Source organism: Bombus huntii, chromosome 6, assembly GCF_024542735.1.
Source record: "Bombus huntii isolate Logan2020A chromosome 6, iyBomHunt1.1, whole genome shotgun sequence".
NCBI classification, from domain to species: domain Eukaryota; kingdom Metazoa; phylum Arthropoda; class Insecta; order Hymenoptera; family Apidae; genus Bombus; species Bombus huntii.
In genome coordinates this window covers 14,986,845-15,010,759 of record NC_066243.1, presented here as the reverse complement: position 1 = coordinate 15,010,759, position 23,915 = coordinate 14,986,845, and the positions used below count along the sequence as shown (strand labels likewise).

The 23,915-nt window shown below is 34.4% G+C and overlaps 2 protein-coding genes across 3 annotated transcripts in view; both read right to left on the bottom strand.

Moving 5' to 3' along the window:
* LOC126867137 (protein sister of odd and bowel-like) overlaps positions 1–11,690 on the bottom strand; it is a 255,175-nt gene extending 243,485 nt beyond the window's left edge. The window contains exons 1-4 of the mRNA XM_050621347.1: positions 11,498–11,690; positions 11,111–11,210; positions 10,873–10,940; positions 10,482–10,599 (exon numbers count right to left, since the gene is read on the bottom strand). The gene's annotated coding sequence lies outside the window, so the exon portion shown is untranslated. The remainder of the gene's footprint in view (positions 1–10,481; positions 10,600–10,872; positions 10,941–11,110; positions 11,211–11,497) is intronic.
* An 86-nt stretch (positions 11,691–11,776) lies between these two features.
* LOC126867147 (serine protease inhibitor 88Ea-like) lies at positions 11,777–23,573 on the bottom strand. 2 transcript variants are annotated; one of them, XM_050621365.1, is made up of 4 exons: positions 23,319–23,573; positions 15,283–15,636; positions 13,983–14,355; positions 11,777–13,480 (listed from the first exon to the last, which is right to left on the bottom strand). In XM_050621365.1, exons 1-4 carry the CDS (start codon positions 23,337–23,339, stop codon positions 12,876–12,878), a joined length of 1,353 nt encoding a protein of 450 aa, XP_050477322.1. In that variant the 5' UTR covers positions 23,340–23,573; the 3' UTR covers positions 11,777–12,875. The 2 variants fall into 2 exon arrangements, with proteins under 2 accessions (XP_050477322.1, XP_050477323.1); XM_050621366.1 differs by lacking the exon at positions 23,319–23,573 and adding an exon at positions 19,394–19,688.
* Between the last annotated feature and the right edge of the window lie 342 nt (positions 23,574–23,915).

The window sequence follows — 23,915 nt, the reverse complement described above, 5'->3', positions numbered from 1 at the left end:
GCGTAATATTAAACCATGCCAACTTCTTTTCTGAAATTCTTATACGCTTTTATACGTCTTAACTGCTCCTAAATGGATTCAATCAAAACGCGTTTTTATCGCCAGGAACTATCGAACCAATTGATCCACGCGAATGTTTTTGCTAAAATACTATTGTTTACTTTTATTCGGGCAGAAACACGATCGCATTTTTACTTATTTCCTTTCATCATACTGCTCTGATTCTACTTAACTATTTATAATATATTCGCATATATATTAAAAGTAGATATTTCAAGACGTTCTCATATATAATACCGTTCCTATAATTTGCGTTTAATTTCTCACGTATCTCTAGAAATAGTAAATTTATCATGTAAGAATCTTACGTAACGACTAATGTCAGATCATATAACTCGTCGTGAGGAATTTTTTTTTTTTTTAATTTAATGAAGAAAAAAGGCAGCGCAACGTACCAATAAAGAGCCGATTAAAACTCTAAGAACCACAAATATATAATGCAATCATCGTGAGAGTTTAAAATCGAAATACTCGATTTTTGTATCTTCGGATTTCCAATAAACGCGTAACAATCTGCAATCCAATTATCAAACTAATTCGAAGCAGATAAAATCCGCTCGCGCCTAATATAAAATCGTTGCGATATCGGATCAAGGTTTTCCACGGACGTGCAGGCTTGTCCATGCTTGGCGCGCTCGCCAGAGGAAGGCTGCCATGCTAAATGTAACATTAGATCGGGCTGGTGTGCTCGGCTACAGGCGTATAATTATGAAACGTTAAAAATTTACAACCGCCACGTACGTACGTACGTATACACGGGAACGCCGTTGTAAACGTAATTACACGGGTGCACCGGTGCAACAGTACACACATAGATAGCTGGAACATGCGGTCTCGCGTGGCCAGTCCGATAAACGGCCAGCAAGCCAACAGCTTGTCGCAGCGTATCACGGTTTCTCTGTTCCGAATGCAAATCAGAATGCGACTCCAGAGAGGAGATGAAAAATGCTTGGTTTTATATCCGTTTATCTAATCTGTTAAGTAAAAATGTCGAGTTAAAGCCTTAATTGATATTGTCGAGTCTACGAACGATTGTGAGAGTTTGAGTTATGCTGTTGTGTATGAATATGTGGATGCTCTGGTCGATTCGTATTGACAAGTAGATAAATGTTGCTAGTACGAATGAATTAAGAGAAATTAATGATCAAAATCGATACCTGCTACGATGTACAGTGATCTCTCTTTTATTAATATTCGTACTGAATCTCCTGCTTCGAGAATTATAAACGCCAGTTTATTCTCATCTCGTCGTAGTTCTATTTATCCACAATTTCTTAATCGACGCGTTGACTGCGGCACCGAAGTTGCATGACCACTTAGTGTGACCGAAATTTTGTTTCTTAACGCGTCGAGTGCCGATCACGCCAACGTGGCTTTTTATTAAGGGAAAAAAGTGCCCAAGTACTTTGAACTGTGACAATCCAATAAGAAAAATTATTGATCGTGCTAATTCGATATTCATATCCGACCAAGAACAGGTGAGAACGCGGCGGCACAAGAGGTGGAAGTTTATGAAATCAACGGATGACGACTGAGAGTAAATATGTGTTTGCTGGCGCGTCGGGACAGGAACAAAGCGAATGGAGATCCCGCGGCGCTCGCTGAACACTTTATCGGGCTCATCGGATCGCAGAACAAGCGCGAGAGCGTTCGTGAACCAAGGTGTAATTAGAAAAACGAGCGGATTTATATTTTCAACCGGCTCGTTCACCGGCTACCATTAGCGAAACAGCTGTTAAAGGCGTGCATTTACTTATCGTTGCAACGCTCGCGCCTACGTTTCTACGAGACATTTCTACGTTCGTTGTCAATCGAATTATCTTTCGATATCAATATCCTTGCTTTCGTTTCGATCTTTTTCCATGAAACGTTTATCTCTGGTTCGTTATAGGGTTGCTTAAATAAAATATTTGAAAAATGATTAAATAATGTATAATAAATAGCGTATCGTCTATTTGTATAGGTGTCATTTTAAAATAATTTTGCACTGAACTGTCTGGACAGGCAAATGATTTTGTGTCAAATTATTTCGTTATTTAGGTACCAAACTTTTTATTTAGTTCATATTTGAATAAATTTGTTTTCTTTAGTAATCTCTCAACTAGTTTCTGATTTTATTAATATATCGATATTAAAACAGCTGCGTTAGAAATACAGAGTCTCGTGCACACAGGCTTCAATGAATAATTCATTAAATATTTAGTAGCTGAAACTAAAACAGTTCCGAGGAATGATACATAACGTATTCATAAAAGGTTTCTATAAGTGTTCGAGTATTTTCATGAGCCACCGTAGTTTCGCTACCGCGACCGGATGGTGTATAATTAGCGGCGAACAAAGGATGTGGAACGAGAGTGTGTGCGAAAAAACGCGTGTCCTGGGACCGATGGAAAGAAAGTGACCGACGCCCGTATAATATCTCCGCTACCGTAAAAACAGGCCCGTCGACAGGTTTTCGAATCGAGTTACCGCTCCACCAACCAACCGAATGGACAATGAAGAACGACGTGGCGGAAGACGCTGAATCTTCTTTGAAACACCTTCCTGACGAAGGAATGTCGCGATTAAAATTTGTTGTATGCAAAACTGAGATTTTAAATTAAAAGATCTCTAGCTCATGACGATAGTGACAGACTTTTCTAATTTTATATGACTATGAAATAAACATAAACTCGTGTATTAAAATTGGTCTTGATCTAATAGTTAGATAACGTTAGACACGTACGATATACGCAACGTGAATGATAAGATTGGTTCCAGCGAAGAATCTTAAGAATCTTCTTCAATATCGTCATAATAAGCACAAGTAAAAAGTGAATATGCGTGAGAAGGTAAATTTCTCTGTTGGAAGAATCTTCGACGTGTTGTCCGGAATTTTCGCGGGCGTTAATAAAAGTCGTAAACACTTGGTCGTGAAGTACGCGTATTATAGGTACGTCGAACCGACGGGGCCGACAGGGCCGCAGAGGGATATTGAAATCAACCGAATGGGACGAGTAATGAACAGTTTAAAGAGCGAGCTTAAATTGCAGGTTGCGAGAAAACGGTCCTGCCCGGTGATTTATTGCCATGGTTTTTGGGCTTTTATCGCCTTTTATTGGACATTCACGTGGGACTTCAAACGCCGCCTTTGTGAAAAGCGAGTCCACTTGGAGCTGAAGCACTAATGTAAACGTATTTGTAGTACAGCTATTTATTTATGAAATCACAAGTATTTTATATATTATTTCCTCTGTACACTTCCTATATCACAAACAGACTGTGGATTTTTATGCATTTCTAGAAAAATTTAAAAGAACAAAATTAAAAGAGCAAAAGTATAGTGGAGCTTTCTGTAATACTTGACAGGTAAAACAATTTTCTACCGAGCTATTTTTACTTTTTCAATTATACGTGTTTCCAAAAGTACGAATTTACATAAAAATCCGCAGTCCAATCGTAAATAATTAATCAACGTTACTGTCTCTTGCCATTGTATATCAACGTAATAGGATAACTTGGTAAAAGTTTATAAACCCTCCGGGGATGCCGCAAGAAAAGCTATTGGCTTTGCTATTGGCATAACTTGGTAAAATAACAGAATTTTCTTACACAATAATGTTCTTACAAAATTGATATTAATGTTATTAACTTGATGCGCTGTAACTGTCAATATGGAAGTTTTTTCGTGAAATTTCTTTACGTCAATTATCTTTCCACGTAACCAATAAACGACACAAACACATATATTAACTATCCAGATATATATGGAGTACTTTCAAATTTATTGAAACAACCTAAATTTATTATAATTACAATGTGAAACTCTGGTCACCCTTTAACATTTTCGTAATGCATGAAACGCTATCCGGTTTGTAAAAGAAAGAGGAAAAGGAAGGAATAAAAAGATACCTGACCGTCGCAAAAAATTTGGCGCATAAATAATCAACGATCGATAAACAAGCCAAAAAGGAAGTACGTTCTTTTTCTACCAGCGAGCTGCACCCGTGTAAGTGCTCCCTTGGCATAATTAAGCACCGACATACGCGAGAGACATCGAAACTGGGTCTTGTCAAGGAAGTGGTTTATGTGTTGCACGTGCACCGGTGTAGCACCGTGCGTCCATTAATATACGTGCCTTATGAATACGATACCCCGACATGCTAGAATTTCGAGGCTCGCCAAGGAATTGAAGGAAACCCGCGTAAAAGCGAAACAACTCCATAGGAACACAACTACTTCTCAATGAACACACATACGGTTATTTACTCGATACTTTTGTTACAGATAAATCTCCTCAACCTGTCGTACAATCGCGATGTGAATATATTCACTTTCTATTCATGATGTTAATTATACCTTAGGGAGTCATAATACTCCGTGTCCTCAACAAATAATTAATTTCCCCTAACATTTATAATTTATAAATCGAATCGGAAAAACACTTAAATAAAGATAACAATTAAAAATCATCCAACTTTTCCAATATATTCTAATAATTTCAATATAATCTAATATTTCCAATATAAGAGCTCAAACATCCACTCGCATTTTTTTCCACTCAATCGTCAAAGTTCCCACACTTTCCAACAATAACGCACACCATAGTCTATGTGTATATGTAGATGGCATTCACCGGACACATACGAGCGCGGCTATAACACTTAAAGGATTAATGGTTCAACCATACGAGAACAACGCTGCGCGTTCAATCTGAAACAGCGAATAACAAACGGAAATAAAATAAAGGAAAAGGGGAAAAAATGGGGTCAGCAACGCGGTCAACGTTCGTTCGAAAAGGATTTCGAGCGAAGAAACGAGAAACCCATCGAGATTTACCGTTAAGCGTCAAAGCGTAAAACCACGTGTTCGCGGCGATCTTTGCAACGGGCTTGTGCACTTGCCGCGAAAAAGGAGGAAGGAAAGTGAAAGTATCGAGGGAAACCTTAACAATGTTTCCACGTTTACCGAGATTGTCAAGGTTGCCCGATCAACGCCGAGACTCTGTTAGAATTTTATCTGCCGATCGTTTGAGCGGATGTTTTTTCAAATCGTGTCTGTTATTATCAGCATCGCGGATCGCGCGAAATTACTCATAAACGTAAGGTGACATTTGCAAAGATCGTACAGTGACTCACCAAAGTACTTGAACGGTTATCATAAAAAATTGTTATATTTATATCATATAAAACATGTTGACGTTTCATTAATACCGCAACGAAATACGATCGTCATGATTATATCGGTGAAATTTGAAAGCAATCTGATATTAAATGTTACAGGATACTTGCAACAAAACGGTACAATTTTAGTACGACAATTGAAAAATGAAAAGAACCTGTGAAGTTCAAAGATGCAGATCTTTTAAATACATGTAACAGATTGCAGATTTTAATTACTAAGCAATATTCTAATATCTTCAATATTTTAATATTATGATGGGTACTACTTTGCAAGTTCTTAAGAATATGAAAGAACACTAAATTTAATAAGAATACTAAATTTAAAACCTGCCTGTCCCCGAAAAATAGAAAATATGACTTATAGCTTTTTCTTTCTATAGTCTTTCTATCCATAAAAAGTTCTTACCAATATTCAAATACCTTCACGATTTACTGTATCTCGCCGATCTATAGATCCTCGTTCGAAGGGATCGATAACCTACTTTGACATCAGCGCTACGAAAAACGCGTGGAATGGTGTCACGTGTCTTTGCGCGGGAATCGTACGATTCTGCGCAAGGACGACGAAGATAGAATCGTTATCGCGCACGCGCGTTGCGGCACCATTGCCGCATATGGCACGCTGTTCTACACGAGGGAATTTGTAATTCAAACGCAAAAAGGATAACACAACGGAACGTATTGAATCAACGAGAACGAGCGTTTATACAGAACTTTTATTAATGCGATTTACCGTCAGTAATAAATGGACAATGTTCCCGCGACAATACTGCACGCCATATCGATGTAACGCCGGTGTAATTGCCGATAAGATAATCGCGATTAAGCGTTCACCAGTTAGCTGACGAATTTAATTGCGCGCCTAACCTTATGATATTGAAACAGCTTCTCTAGGCTTTCTGTTTGCTAGACGTACTTCAAATCAAGTTACGTTATATGTCGTAAGAAATTAGAGATTGAGAATTGTCTACCAACAGCTAACTATGTAGTTTCATTACCTTAAATACAGAAGAACTAGTAATTCTGGAAGTAAAAGATTCTTAAAACCTAGCCCTTTCCCTTTTTCGAATAATTGATGCATTAACGTATTATTAATTTTCGGTATCATATTCTTGAAATTACTTATATACATCCTTCTATATAATGCAGAGTTATCTACCCGTAAACAAAATAAAATAAATAAATAACTGAACTATTATCCACAAAAGAAGAACATTCGCATCACCATCTATTCAATTCTCGTTCCCTCGACAGACTCAAAAATTACTAACCTACTCAACGCAGTGTCCGTATACTGTATGTTCAGACAGCGCCAGTCAAAACCCTATCTCACGCGAAAACGAAGAAAAGAGTATGTGCAATGGTTTGACGGGTTCAAAGATAGGCCCCGTCGAACTACACGGAAATACGATCGATCAAAGATGACCTCCATACAGGCTTCCTTGACAGCGAGAAAATTCACGTGTTCGCAGCCTTATATCGGCTGGATTGGAAGAAAAAAAAGGTTAGGCGCAGAGATCGATCGAAGAAGATTCCGTAGTAAGCGCAATACCGTTCGTGCGAGCAAACTGGTCGGAGGAGTCGTTCCTTCGAGGAAGTGCGGCAAATCTCTCACGGATCTCGAGTTTGCTCATCTTTCGCCGGGATCGAGGCCTGCGTCAAGGACTGCCAGACTTCGAGACGAACGTCCGTGCGCCCGTTCGCTTGTATCGGCGCGTGACGCAACCAGATGCCAGATTCTGCCGGAGGATCGAGTTTTGCGGATGCTACCGGCTAACGGTTGCCTGTGCACACGTTTACCGGGACCTCCGTGGCTTTTTGATGACGTCAGCGTCAGTGAATGGAACGAACGGTGGTTGGAAACGCGACCGATGGAGGCGCGACTTGTCGGAGAGTTTTGATTTATTGTACATCGATCAACAACATTCAATGGATATTTCAGAGCCGAGTACTTCTATTGCCGGCGACAGGCGATTAATATCGTCGTTGTTCTCCGAGGGAAGCTTTTTTACCATCCTTTGTCGATGAAACATCGATGTTTCGATAAATTACGCGTTTGCCGTGAATGGATTTTTTTAACGCGTTATCTGTCGATCAGGGAAGATCGACTATCGGTAAATTATGATATATGTAGTTCCACTGGTCATTGACTAAATAATGGGACTTCGTATCTCACATACTGAAATACCGACATTGAAAAAAGCCGAAGTGTTTCTTAACGCCCTCTACGACTTGGTACGACCAACATAGGAATTATATTTTCAAGCAGCAAGGAAAGTATGCAAGGTAAAATATTCAACTAAAGTAATAATACTTTATTTAAAATACCACCCTTAATTTTGCATACTCTTAATCATTATTACTTATATCGTATTTACGTATTCAAGTACTTATTCAGGTACTTTCAGGAACAAATTAGTGCTTCTGGAAAGCAATACTTTTTAGCAGTATCAAATATTCCTAGGAAGCAGCAGTTTTGAACAAAACATTGAAAGCATCATTTACTAATTCCAAAAACTCTAATTGGAAATCTAATTTATCATACCTAACGCTAATTCTTAACACAAATTTAATAAAAATTTTATACTACAAATTACAATATTATAAAGTTAATTAAAACTTTCAAATCTAACATTAAATGACCGGAAACGAGATGAACTTTAATATATATTGATCTTCAAGAAGTTCTAACAATTTATTATCAAAATCACTAAAGACAATCGCGCTGTCATAATTCGCAACACTAAAGCAAACACGATTATCATTCTTTCGCAACTCTAATCCAAACCGTAATCATTCTATCGTGACACTAATAAAAGCCGCGAAATTTTTACGCAACTCTAATTTAAACCGTAATTAATTTCTCGCAAACACTAATAAAAAAAACGCGATTTACCCAACGTGGTTAAGGACCGACATATATATCGGCCAGAAAAAAAATACTATAACTACAACTACTAAAAGCGAGCATAGTGACAAAGTAGTAACGAATGACTTTCTATGCTCTGGGTGATCCAGAGGATGGAAAGTCATTAGTAGTTGCTCTATTGAATGGCAGTTTGCCGAGCCTCTTCGGCTCGTAGCCTCTTCTTTCTTCGAGCGCAATGCCCGCTGAAACTTAGATCTAGACTCGAGTCTCTCTAATCACAAAATAAAAAATAACTTACAAAGGTAAAATAAAAATATAAATCGCGGATACTATTCCCCGTGTACATGGATGAGCAAGGATCATAGTGATCACTGCCCGTTCGCATGTGCATGCTCGAGCAATAAATAAACGTTCGCTTTGAGACCCACTCGCGATCGCGACCACGATATTCGAAAAATCGATGGATAAAGCCAGAGACGAGTTTCTCCACTCGTACCAGCTTTACCGTCGATTTTTCAAATTAAATTTCCTGAAACAGGTTGGACACGAGAAACGCGCCTACCCGACCAGAGACTGTGCCAACCTGCCCGGCCCTACCTACTTATAATTAACATTCACACCAGAAAGTAAGCTATATCTAACATAGCCCTATATTTAAAAATGGCAAAACAGGCACACCAACACACTCACTCCACGATTCTCTCACATACCACCCGGGCGCAAGGACCTATACTAGGGAGACGTCCCGGGACCCCTCCGACACCCGAGTTTGACACTCAACTTTCATACTCTAACTTTTACGTACCTTTTTCCTGAAATCGACTGGCGATGGCTAGCGACCATCATACGTTACGTGTATATTGAAATTCTAATTATGTTTTTAATATATTTCAATATTAACTTTAATTAATACTCATGATCATATTGTATAAATATTCATAATCTTGTATTATATCATTTGAAAAATTAGGATATTCTTAGACTAAATGGTATAATATTTAATACCATTGTAATTTAATATAATTATATATTACTATTGCATTAATAACACTTGTGAAACTCATTAATATTTCAGAATTATATGGGTTGAAATAAGAAGAAAACGACGTAGTTCCACGACCTAATCACACACACAATGTAGAAAATACGTCGTGCACGATACACTAACGCAACGTCAGTCGCTGAGACAATGTTAAACATATAAACTATAGTCATCATGCCCACCGCTTTTCTCCCACCCAAGTAGCAGCTGAGCACGTGAGTGAGATCCTGGCAATGGACATGGAAGGGGTTAAACCTGAAAATCCTAGGCTAAAAATATGATAAGCGTATCTATTACGTTTTGTATCTAACGGGCTAATATTCGTTAATTAAAGTCTACTTTATACTTTATTCTATTAATTTAATGAATTACTGAAATGCTAAATTTGAATGAAGAGTTAATATTTATTCACTTGTTTTTTATTATATTTCAAAAAATAAATTGAGCTTCAAAATAATACAAATAGTATTTATATCAATAAATAATAATAATGAACTCTACATGAAATATTAATAAAAATATCCTCAGGCAATTCTTTCATCAAAATACATCTTTGGAAACTAAGAAACATTCAAAACTTGTTTTGATTCTGAATCTGCCTGTCGCGAAGTGTTTTCTTGTACGTAACATTTGATACATTCTTGGACGGACAAAATTAGACGCCATACCTTTATATTTCACATTTAAAATTTTACTGAAATTTTACTGTCTATGGAACTCGAACAATAAAATTGTTCCACATTACCGCAAAATACAAGATAAAATTAAATATCATTTATAATAAAAATCAATAATAGCATTAACAGTGATTATAATAATTTCAATCATAATTGCAATTTTCATAATGAAATCGGAGGATATCCGACTTCTCCACTACAGAATACTTAAACGAAGCTATTTTCATATTCATTGTTTACTCACATATGTTTGTTGGGTATTTGATATTTGCAAATATAAAATCATTCTGGATATACTTTGATTTTATAAGTAATTATTATCAATACACTCCGTGATTTTCAATTACAGAAATATACATTAATTATCAGTACTGAGTTATTTATATCAATTTTTTATATAATATTATTTATGTCAATATGGTACTCTCCTCTGTTAATTCTTCGTGTGTTATTATCAACATTCGAAAACGCGGTGTACAAGAAAACCTATCCTGAACTGATAAATAAAACACATACAAGAAAATGTTACTACTCGCGAGTATAATAAATACCCGCGGTCACTATGCTCGTCAAAAATTCAACGTAATACAACCAGTCACCCGTGTCGCTTCAAACCTTTCATTCTACAACATGATTGAGTGACCAGAGGAACAAAAATGCATGCGACTCACGATTAGTTGCGAAGAACGTTGTCATCGATGTATTGTGCCCTGTGGAACGTCATCGTGAAGCCTATCATTAGACAGGAATCGTTGAATCCCATGAAAAAAAGCAAAGACTGGAAGAAATCTATAACAAAGCATAGAATATTATTGTACAATTCGTCCTTAAAGACAGTGTTAATTATTTAGAAAGTTTGAAATAATAGAAGATTGATCTCTATAAAACATAAAATTTTAACTTGTCTTTATTGTTGTCATATTGTATTAGTTGTCATAAAACTTTGACTTGAATGAAAAATTTTAACTTGTCAAATTTTCAATCAAATTCCATTTTTTAATTAATTATAGTTGACATAAAATACAAGGAATTAAATGAAGTACAAAATACGAAGTTACTTACATTCTTGGTTTTTTAAGCATCACTAAGTCCTTTCCAGAAAACAGGATGAAAAGGAAGGAATGAGAAACCTTTAACAAAATATGAATTCATATATATGAATAATTCCTTCTAAAAAATATGATGATTGGTTAATAATGTATATCGATTGAATATTAAATAACTGTCAGCAATTAACCAATAGAAAAAGAAAATAAACATATAAATACGTTTCACTTTATTAAAATAAATCAAATATTACCATTAGTCATCATGGCGTCCTTTTGAATTTTGTGGCGCCATTTGTAATTTCGTTGCATGTTCCTAACATCTCCAAATTTTCCGCGTAGTCGAGCAATAATCTGCACAAAAAAAAGTCGAAACATTATAACAAATGTATAAAAAGCAAATTATGTACAAAATGAAACAATAATCAAGCTCAAATTGCGTCTTGAAGGCTCATTATACGATCTACCGGCAAATGTAATAACCAACAAGACGATCGAAGAAAAATAGATAATCAAATAATAAATTATTTACTATAAATTATTCAATTAAAAAACGTATGATAAGTAAACGAAGTTACAAGAACGTAAATGATAAAAGAATGATTATGAAAATATGTACTACGTAGTATAGAAATCGGTACCTGCCACGGAGTGACACCGATACACATCTAATCACTTCGAAATTTGACATTAGACTGAACCCCTGCGGCGTAATTTGCCCTGCGAATTTCGGAGTGGGGAAACTCCCCGGCAAGTCGATCACGTACGAACAGAAGTCGTCAAATTCCTGCAAAGGACGTTTTCGGTAGCAATACGTATTTCAATAGAACGTTTTTATTTTATTTCTTTATCATTCCTTAACTTAAACAATACAAACTTCTATACTGAAAAAATTGTTAAAGATAAAGAATAAAACTACATTCATGGATAAAATATTCTCCATTTTTAATTTAAAATTTTCCAATACACGTATATAAAATATAAATACAAGCATTCACAAGTAACGCATTTGCACATGTTTTTAAATATTATCAAATCTGAAGTTCTTCCTGTAAAATATTATACCTGTTTTTTAGGCTCTCAAATCAGGGTTGAAAGATATTTTTTTAATTGATAAATGTGAAAAATTTACCATTTCGATAATTATAATTTATATATTGTATAAATAAGGAAAACTATATTAAGTTTATATTTTCAATATGACATGTATAGATTGAAATTCATATTAGAAACAGAAATTACAATCATCATTTTTAATTGTCGAAAAAATTATAAAACCTTTAACAACACTCCACAATTACAAATACAATTGCAAACATAACACAACTCATACAACATCAATTTTTCGTACCGGATCGTAAAGGATATTCAATACGTATTATTTTCTTCGTTTTAGTTAGTAAATTCGAATACTGTGCATATATATACGTTATACATACAATAAATCGAATTTGATTATAATTTGATACATCTTTAATCTAATAACTTAATTTTTACTATATCTAACGCACCAAAATATTATAATAGAATCCGATTACAAATTTCCATCCATATTATTCTATACATTTCACACATGTATGTGAAAGTGACACAATTCAACACAAATTTTTCAGGAAAAACGAAACACTATTTGCAAGCTTAAATGGAATGTGTGATTCTCCATTTTCAGTCCTGGAAATCCTTCTTTGACGGTTTTGATGTTCTTCGATCACATGACTAAATTATTTTGATACAGTGACACTTATTGTGACATTTTCGAAATACATGTGCAAATTGTACGAAATTATACAATATCCATCAAAATATTTTAGTATACTATAAATTTAGTATAAATATTAGGTGCTCTGTAAATAACTATCGATTATACTCATTTTAAAATATATACATGCAAACACACCTTACCAAACATTCATACCTGTATATGTTACAAACACATATAAAGCTTCTTATTCCTCGCACCACATTCTTCAAAAACAAACAGAGAATAACGACGACAATCACATTCATCCTTCAAACATTTCAAGCTGATGTCTCCGCGGTATTTTGTGGAGTATTAGGTGTACGATAAATTCCACTGAATAAAATAGTACGAGTTGGTTTCTCATAGATGAAATACAAGAAAGGATGATTCGCATTAAAAATTGCCGGTTGCAATGGTCGTCCAGATCGGAAAGTGTAGAGAGCAGTAGCTGCAGCTGCAGTGGTGCCCTCTTCAGTGACTTCGATTCGCGCACGATGGACAGCGTCGCCCAAATGCAATGGATTTTCACCATCCTTAACGAAACCTCGAAGATCGGCAGCATTAGGCATTACCAATTCGCCTGCACCGATTGCATGAAGCAGCGTGCTTATTGGAAGATCCTTTTCGACTTCAAATCGCGGTAAGATAACATCGACTTGTTGAGGTGGTATACCGGAATCCAAGAGATCGCGGAGTTCTGTGGATCCTAATTCGGTGGAAATGCGTTCTATCAGTTGACGAACACTGTCTCTTTCCCCGTTTTGCTCAACGTCAGCGGTGGATTTTGCGACGGAAACAGATGGTGGGAGAAGGACGAACATTGAGATTTCGTTGCCTTTATACGGCAGTTCTAGCACGTGCGCGCCAAGTACTTCGGAAACGACTGTAAGGAAAGATTATTTGTATTTATTTTTACTTATATATATTTGCAATGATATAATATGATTATAGCTTTTCTAAGCGGGCAAAAGAATATAAGTCAGAATTATTAGTCTTGTAGAGACGCACTTACAACATTTGAATTGCAATGTAAGATTAGGTGGTTAGATTTTGGATATGAAAGTTTATAATATGCAATGTCTTGTCCCATTTTACTTACAAAATATATACAGTATACTCGATTTAAAAACATTTTTCTTCTTTCGAAACTGATGACTTATTCTGACTAAAATTTTTAGTTTGACTTTTATTTATTTGACCAAGCAGAATTTGTAACAATTAAAACGTTTTGCAACCGATTAGAAGCATATGTAAAAAGATCAATGTAGAATATATTAGCATACTTATCCTATTTTGATTAAAAATTTGAATTATACTCTTTTCGCCCATCACAGATTTTTGTAGATAAATTTTAGTCTTTCATAAATTTAAGATGTGTAACTTACGATGATTGAAATGTCCTGACTGCTTCATGAATGTAGTCATGGAATGTTGAGAGTTCGAAATGTAGAAAATATCTTTCTTAGAATTAGTTGGATTGAAACGACTTTCCCAAAGACCTTTGAAGTATACTGCGTTAGCCAGGACCAAATCAGTATCTACTCCAATACTGTTAACAGGAAGAAGATCGCGGATATGTCCTTTGGTCATGTTGCTCACCCATTGATTAATGTGATCACGAACCGCGTTTGGATTAGTATGAAAATCAGTCTTTTCCAGTTGGTCTCCAAATAAGTCCAACATACAATCTCGTACCTTTCTCGTGCTCGATATCCATAATCGATTCGCTGAGTTATACTCGTAACCTCGTGATGAATTCTGAATAGAGGAAGAAAACTAATTTAATGATTCATTCTCTAAATACTTCAATGCTATAATTTTAATGCTATAAAAAAATTCTGGTATTTTGGGATTACATTTCCTATTTATACCCCTTACCTATTTTACGACAATATTAAGTATTATATTAATTATTACTGCATCAAAATTCATTAGCAGTAGCGCAGAAACTATTATTTACTTGCAATCGTCATAAATTTCATTATTTCCAAACATAACTTTTACAAAATTATCTAGCTACTAAAAAATAGAAAAATTTCAAGTAATGTAAAAAAAGATATTCTTTAACCGAACATTATAGTCGCACCAACTCGTCACGAACAAAGGCAAGAATTATATAACTGATCAAATAAAATTATTTACTTTATCTCATCCATCCACGTCGAGGAAACAAACATTACTCACGCGTTACATTCATAACTTTTGATTAAGAAACTCTATAGAGCTATGAGGTCAAAACGCTTCCCACTTGAATTTCAATAAGTTCAATAAGTTCAATAATTTCAATAAGCTCAAAGTATCTAACTATACAGACTGCCAAGTCTAATCCGTTAAGAAGTGAAACAATACCTAAAAATTATGTAACATTACTGTGTAACAGTAAGTAACAACAAAAGGCATACATAGTGTTTTGTTAAAGTACAAAAAAGTATATTAAAATAATATATAGCATTTAAATAGTCAAACTTACTAATAGAAAAAGGTGATTTCAAGTAAACTTTCAAGACGAGAAAGAGTATTGGATAAATCCTTATAGTTTGCTTTCATAATTATAATTTTAAAAAGTAGAATTTATTGATGTTACTATTGCGCAAACGGCTCCTGATGTTACGATTATGTGGCTCGCCTTGAAATACTTGCAAACACAAACGATAAATTATGCAACAGCTCCAGTTAAATCCTCACCTCTTGGTCACCTTGATTTTTGAGGGAATTCTCGTAAGCATAATATCGTTGCACATCGACCTTGGACAGATCGTTAGGTAAGTGCAAGGCTTTTTTTAAGGAGTCCTCGGTGGTGCCTCGAGCACCGAAGTACGCCAAGGTCAGAGCCTGGTGAAGACTATGCGGACTGTAGAAGATGTTGTCGCGTGATTCGATCAAAGACATCTTCTTAAGAGTATCGAGAGCGAATTCGAATCTCGAGTTGATCACACCTTTCTTCGAGCCAACGCTCATCGTCGGAGGACTGTCGTTTCCGGTGAGACATTGTGCTGATACGTAAGTTACCAGCAATAGAACTGGTAACACCGACATTGCCTGAAAGAAAGAATGATTGTTGAGAAAATAACATTCTAAAAGTCTCTGAAGAGTCTCTCCTTCAAAGGAGTTGAATTATTGATAATAAGAAAATATGAAGTTTTTAAAGTATAATAAGGGGAATTTAGGTATAAAGCAGTTTGGAATAGATATTACTATTTATTTGTTAGGATTTGTTTGATGAGCACGGTACACTTGCAACTTTTTATGGAAAGAGTATGAATGGACGCTGGGGCGTTTGTATATTTTAAGTTGAAAGCAAGAAGTAAAAAATCGAATATACAATTATATAATTATGGCGAAGTAAAACAAAGAACGTAAAGGAAAATACGAAAGACCAGAAACTAGGAAATTGAAACGAAATACATGCGTAGCTTACGCAAAATTAAATTGCACCCTTCGGAAACGTCTACGGACGTTCGAGTAATTTCCTGTATCATTATAAAACTCCGAGTGAACGACATTTCCATTTTATCATTGTGTCATCGTTGTTACTAGCCTCTATTGTCGCACAATTATAAACATTAAAGAAAACAAATAAAATGAGGAAAGTATTTTCAATCCAGCAGCTAGACGTTTCGCAACCTCTTCACATTTCGGTAGCCGTGACCTCTAATCGTAATTTATACAAATTCTGAGATCACGATCGTAAGGTCAACAAATAAATCGTCACACACGTCATCCATATCTACGACACTTTTATGTCAAGCAGGGGAAGAGTTTCGTGTAGGAGTCACGCTCTATTTAATCACAATAACTTGCTTTGCAATTTTAGTGGTATCAGATACACTTATTTAGGGCAGAACTGGTTTTGTCCCCACGATGATAATCGTAGATTATGACGAAATCAGTATCTATTGTTCGTTAAAATACAAGTTTGAAATTTTTTAATTTCTTTTGTGAAGGAATAAATTTATGTTAAAATAGTTTGTTATGTTAGATTATCTTATGTTAAAAATAGTTCACAATTGGACAACGTTTGAATTAAATTTGTACTACTTGCTATAGAATAAACTGATACTAATATTTTACTTATCTATTATTAATCTTTCAATCCATTATTAACATTATATTCATACAAATATAAAAATATATTTGACATCAATTTTACAGAAAATTTCATATAATTTAACATTTATTATCTCTCTGCCCTAATCTGTATTTTATTATATGAAAATACTCTAGTTTTTCACTAACATAAATATTGTCTACCATATTATCAACAAAACAACTACCATTTTAGCAAGGCTAGTATATTTTTAAAATTACGACATCAGTCAATTATATGTTTGGAAATACCGTCATCATTTTTTAAAGAAATATCAACAAAATATTGACTCATTCGGAATGATTTAAATTTATAGTTTTCTTCTAGAAATGTTTTCATTGCCGATATCTTCCTCCGCAAAAAATTCATCGGTCTTCAAAAGAATTACTAAAGGACGGTATAAAATAGAAAGTAATGTATTCTGTTAATGATTAGGGCTAACTTCGTTAAAAACGTAAGATAAATATGGAAATGTTTTCTCAAAGGGTTCGGAACGTAATGGTAAAATTAGTGAAAATTACACGATCTGGGACGAAAGCAAGATAAACTTTGAGGCGAGTGAAAGCAACGAGCAAACCGTGACATCATAGTGTCCGGCTTTCTTGGTTGAAATTGAAGTATGACGAGCCTCGTATGACGAAAGCAAGAGAAAACACAACCACGCCTGTACAGTTTGTTCCTGATAGCATACTACTTGTGGCACGTGGGAAACTTGCATGAATTATTCCACTTTAATTTCGTCTTATGCAAATACTAATACAGAATTTACGTAATTTCTTGCGACTTTCCAGTTCCTCGTTTGACAACCTTCAATTTCATCCCGTTCCACTGTTTACTATTTCATTATACGTTCTTCGGAACGAAACGCTCCGTGATTTATGAGAATTGCATCGTGTAATTTCTATTTTACACCTTTCAAGATTTTCTCCTGTTTCCACGAAGTACTTTTACTTGTTTTAGTACTTAAATATTTATTGCCATTTTCTATTTGACTTGCTATATTCTTTTTTTTTCATTATGTGTCTATCTTTTTATAAAAATGTTTCATCTTATGTTAGAAACAAGAGTGGAAATAATTTATTACGATACTGCGAATGGTTATGAATTCATAGCAAGTATAAAGATTCAAAAATCCACAGGATGCGCATAATACGAAATTTTTCAACAGCGTAAAAATGCGATGATCAGATAACTTGTATAATTTACTAGCAGAAGATTTTATTATCAAACTTGTTAATATTATACGGAAATTGTTTATCGATACTGGTAACTGGTAACTTGTAAAATTTTACTACGATTGTACAGTATAGCACAGGCAATAGCAGTTCACTATTTTACTGAAATCTTTCTCTCCGCAATGACATTGGATTTTTTCGTAATTTTTAACAGTACCAGTATTCACGAAGACATTTAAAATCTAACAATGCCAACAGAGACAATCGGCGAATAACAAGTGAATTCTTCGAACAGATACGTGTCCAACTTAACAAATAAAGCACGTATCACGCGTGTAATCAACCGCAGCCTAGCCTATACACAAAGTCAAATTAAAATCGAATTAACGCAATTCGTCAATCAAAAAGTAATACAATAATGACTGTGCCAACGTTCCTTGTAAACGTTATAGTCAATTAAATTCTTGTGATTATCATTCCTCCTTGATGTAATACGAATGAGTAAAAATGTGAGTTAAAGACTGTCCTTCATGGTTCGAGGAAGGCTGATCGTAAAACAAAGCAACGAACATTTTCACTTCTATATGAGAAACTTAACAGCGTGAAAATATTAATGGGAATCAAAATATGTAGGTTACAGAAAATTAGTCAGATGCCAAAAAAATGACACATATTTTTAAAATTTTTACGAAACAAGTGATTGGGGAAAATTAGTTCATTTTTATTTGAATGGAAGAAAGTGGTCAGTAAATGTGAAAGAGGTTTTTAAAATAAATTAAGTAATTAAGAAATATTCATTTTTAAGTATTCCACAAGTTACGAATAATTGTTATAAATAATTAAACTTTGTCTGGATACCGGTTACTATCATCGATGACGGAAATGTTTTTGATTACGAAAAATCATGAATCAATTTTTCCCAAAAATCATAAAATGCAACTTGTGATCTCAACCGAATTGTCAATTACCTACTACAGCAATTACAATGGTAAACAAGCAATTTGAAAGATATATAAACCTACAGAAATAAAAGTATTTGATTGAAACAGAATATTTGAAGCACACACGATAGAATATTATTGACTTGATATCGGATCGATACGAGGTATGGAAAGAAACGATGGAAAGCGCAAAAAGTGTATACAACGAGATAAGTTATCACAGTTGAACTTTTCATTACGAAGACAACAAGAGTCATGTATAAAATATCACCCTTCTAGATTTAATGGGAAGTATTTACGTAAAATCTCTGATAACTAACGAACTCGTTACTTAAACATCGTTTAACTTAAATTATATATAAAATAAAAAAACTATTTCATTTTAGGAACAACTAACTTCTGAAGCGTCAATACATGCAACAATCGATGCATCGATACAATTTTCATCAGACTAATAGGATCTCCACAGACAACCTAGCATCTCATTACAAAGATCAAATCTTAATGCGGCTGAGACAATGAAGATCTACGTTAACTCTACGTCGTTTCTACTGAATTCTAAATCGAGACTTCATCGAAGCGTCACCACTCACCGGTTTGAAAAACATTTCGTTGATCTGCACCTTCTTGCTTTCTAGATTTTCAAATTGTAAACTATCGACTTAGATACGAAAAAACGTCCGACTGTTGCTCGCTACGAAACTGAACTGAGTGCGGAGAAGGAAAAGCAGAGTCACCGAGATGCCCGCGAGTAACTGGCTCCTCGACCACTTCCCCACTACGAGTTTTGCTCGTGAGTGGAGTCACATTTATTCATCGGACACGAATCCTTTCCAGCGCAACAGCGCAAACCAACATTCACAAAGCCGATAGGTCGTTACTTCTGCGATATTGGAAATGCCTGATACTAATGACTTCATTGTCAGGAAATCCCATATGAAGTCGGTGGGGGAACTACGTCATAATCGGAAATCGTCGATACAATTCATTATGTATGCGTACCTATGCGTACACTTTCAATACATAGTTAGTTGTTCCGATGAAAGCGGATGTTAGGGTTGATAAACTGATACCTAAGTGTCTTTGCAGAATATTTCGTCATACCTGCGGCATAAATTAGTTTACTTGCGAGTACTCGTACAAAACCCGTAAGCTCGTAATTCTAATTAACATATAAATCGAGGCTAACGTATGTAAACCAGAGATAATACACCAGCTTGGTAGGTTTGGCTTCTCAAATTACATTTTCTTCGGTACTCTGTGCGGGTGACTCAAGGTTATTGAACTTGTTTGATTGCATTTAATTATACGACATTTTAAATAATTTTTCTCAACGACAGTCACTGGCACGAAGTCTATCCAATGTTCGAATTAACTTTTTAACGTTTGAGATTCTATAGAAAAATGGGAAAGGAATAACAGAGCGAAGACAATAAAAATATATAAAACAGAAAAGTATAGATATAGGAGATAATAATATTCCAGATACAAAGTAATATTCTCAGTTTTATACGCATAAATAAAACATAAAACGTTTAAAAATAAAAATGCAATTACGAAACGATAATAACAAGTACGATACAATAATTGGCGCGTATATATAAACGATATAGATAATCGCTATTTATTTATTTTCTAACTACAAGAAGATAGGAAAGATGTCAAGTGTCACAAGAAAGATGTCGTCGTTCCATCAACTCAAACTGAAGCAAAAACTAGATTCACTGTAAGAACGTTCACCCTTTTTATCTTCACCAGTAATAACTTCCTCCTTCGACGCCATTTAAGGCGATCGACATCAGGAATGTAGTTCTATTTGACTTCTTAGAATCGCAAATTAACGCTAATTTTACGAGTAACGATCTTCGCTAGATTAATTCTTTCACCTCAACGACGTTAACTCACAATTTTCTAAATTTATTCTTAGACTGCGAATGTTCACGCATTTTTAGAAACCTTGAGATTTTAATAATTTATATTGCATACAAATGCATATAATATGTAAAAATATATGAGATATTTAAAGTAGAGCAACCTAAGTATTATTGATATTTGGTGTATGAAACAAATTTCTATTTAGATTCTATTTGCTTAACTATGTCCATAAAAATACAAAAATTGCATCTATTCATTACATTAAATGAAAATTTCATTGTAATTTTCATACTTTATATTTATTATAGTCTGTGTTTCATATTTCTTCAAATTGAATATTTTTAATCCTATCAGATTAAAGCACGAGAGTTGGAAATGAATCACAGTTCCTTGCGTTTTCAGAAAGCGTTCTTTGGAATTTTCTCCTCGTTTCCCCCCTCTTCCAGAATTTATTCAGTGAATAAAGCAGGCTCCTTTTCAAAGCGTTGGCCAATAGCCAGAGAAAGTAACTCGAAAGGAGTGTTAGTTCCTTGGTGAGTTCTCGAAAATCAAGTCAAGACCGTTTAAACGGCTACAACAAGAGCGATCAACAAATCTGTCATAAGATTTATTAGAGGTAATTAAGCGACATTGACTCCTGTTGTATGATTGAATCTTTCCAATTGAAAAAGAAATCAAGTTATTAACTATAGAAATGAATTCTTTTCGATTTTTGCGTAAAATGGAAATTCAATTTATCGGAAATAACTCATTTCTACACCTATTACTTTCTGCATTTCTACGAGCAAATTAATATAATTTTCTTCGAATCGTTATTCTTACGATCCTTTTATCGCTCGAAAAATCGAATCATTTCCTACATTCTTGGAATATTATAATAATCTTCTATATATCTTTGTAAACTCTTCAATGTCTTCTAATTAATATTTTCGCTATTTTTATTATCATTTCATTGCTTGTAGTATATTTTTCTTTTCGTATAAGCTCGAATTTTCTATGATATAAACATTAACAATTTTTAACTACTCCAACTTCGATCTCGATTAGATATTGTTCGAATATTTTTTCCTTTTATTTTTTATTTAATCAAGACGAACTCGTAGTTATTCAAGGAAGGAAAAGATGCCATTAGATTCTTTAATTAATCTTACATAAGAGTAACAAGATATGTTTTCCTTCGCTGTATTTCATCTGTTATTGCGAAAGAACAATTCCATTCCATTGTTCTGTCTCTTCTCAGTCATAACTGAGAGCGACCAGTTGTTAATTACGTATAGATGTTAATGAGGAACCTGGAAATTCCACAGCTCTACTTACAACGCATTGCTTTTACCGTTGATTAACCGTAACAAGCTGAAAAGTGAAGCTCCGTATCGTATTATACAATACAATATGATTACGTATAAAGAGACTGTCAGAATGAAAAGCCCTCGTTGTTATTGTGACAGCAACGATCGAAAGACATCACTATGCGAGACACTTTTGTAAGGTATCTTTAAAATTGTACAATTGTATCGTATAATTTAAAATTTGAAAGTAGATTAATAAAACTTGATAAAAATTTAATTAATTAAAATTATTTAAAATTCAAAGTAATAAAAAATTTTCAAAGACTCCTGGTATACTAGCAGAATTTCTATGAAAATATCATTATATATTGAATATATGATATTTCTTTTGTGTCCGCAATATTTTTAATGTTGTTTCTTCTATCTCTAGAAGAACGAGTGTCTAGATATTCAGAGGTGAGAGTTATGTTATTACATTTTATTTGTTTTACGATCTCTGACTAATAATAAGATAGTAAGTAATATCTTTAATATTTGAACTGTCTGGAAAAGTTTGACGAGAGAAATGACAATATTACGACTTATGCTATCTATGGCTTATGATTGTTTTAAATTCCCTTCTCATATGTCAGAAGAATCAATACGTTTTATCGTAGTGTCAATGTTATTTGATGATACAAAGTCCATAGCTACGAAAATTCAGATATACATAGGCACGGTTATTACACTTTGGGGACTGTCAAAGACGATAAGAGATATCAAATCGTTTAATTAAACTTTCAACCACTCTAGAGTTCCTTATACCTAATTACGTGAAATTTGCAAAATGGAATTTACGCGTAAGTATATTTTATTAAAGTATGAAATACCCAAATTAACGGTTTGACTGTTAAATATCAAAGTATTAAGTAAATTAATTAGTTGTTAAGACACTGAATAAATAAGTAAACCGAAATATTTTTATTTTAAATGATTTAGTTGATTTTAAATTCTCTTATACCGAACATAAGAACGTTTTGTAAGAACTCGAAACGCGAATATTTTTTTCCATATGAAGCACATTTCATGTACGCTTATACACCTACATATTACAATTTACGCTCTTTCATAAGGTTCCATTATAAAAAGGCATAAAATACAAATTTTATTATATATCGTATAATTTATTATTGAAACTAGAACTTGTACCATAGTCCCCTAAAAAGCAACTTATATTACTCTATAAAAATGTTCTGTAACAAGCATACGAATAGTTTCATAAGGCAATATATTAAAAACACAAAACACAAATCTGCATATCCAACATCTACATTACTCCACACGATACAAATCATCGTATATGACAACGACTTACCTGTAAATTTCTCACCAACATCTTTCACGATGGTCAAAAGGTTCTTCAACGACTTTAGTCTTCTTTCCTATCTTTCTTTTTTCTTTTTTTTTTTTTTTTTTAACTAAAATTGATTGGAGCTACATTCACTCGCTAGTGTTACGTTACGGATTGTTGGTGCTAATGAAAAAGGCAAGTATTCTCGCTACGATATATTAGGATAATCTGTTGGCACGAAACTGGACGTTCTCAAGACTAATCCTCGACGAAGACGCAGCTTCAGTTTTCTCTTTCGTATGCATTTATACCTTATACGGAGAGGTGGGCGGTAAAAGACGCGTAGGACGCAGGGAAATCCCAGCGAAGTTAACGATTATCCACTTTTTTCGCGACAATCGTCTTTTTGTTAACATATTGATTTTGTACGGTCGATGGCCGCGATGTTCCCGGAAACTCCCGCTTATCAACGACACCATTAATTTCCACACATGGATCTCCGCAATTATTCGTAATTTTCGTTGCTCTGATCCTTTCGACGAAAATCGAGGAAGTCTGTGTTAATTTTGCAAATACGACGATGAATTATGAAGATAACAGTGAATCATGGGTATGGAGCGA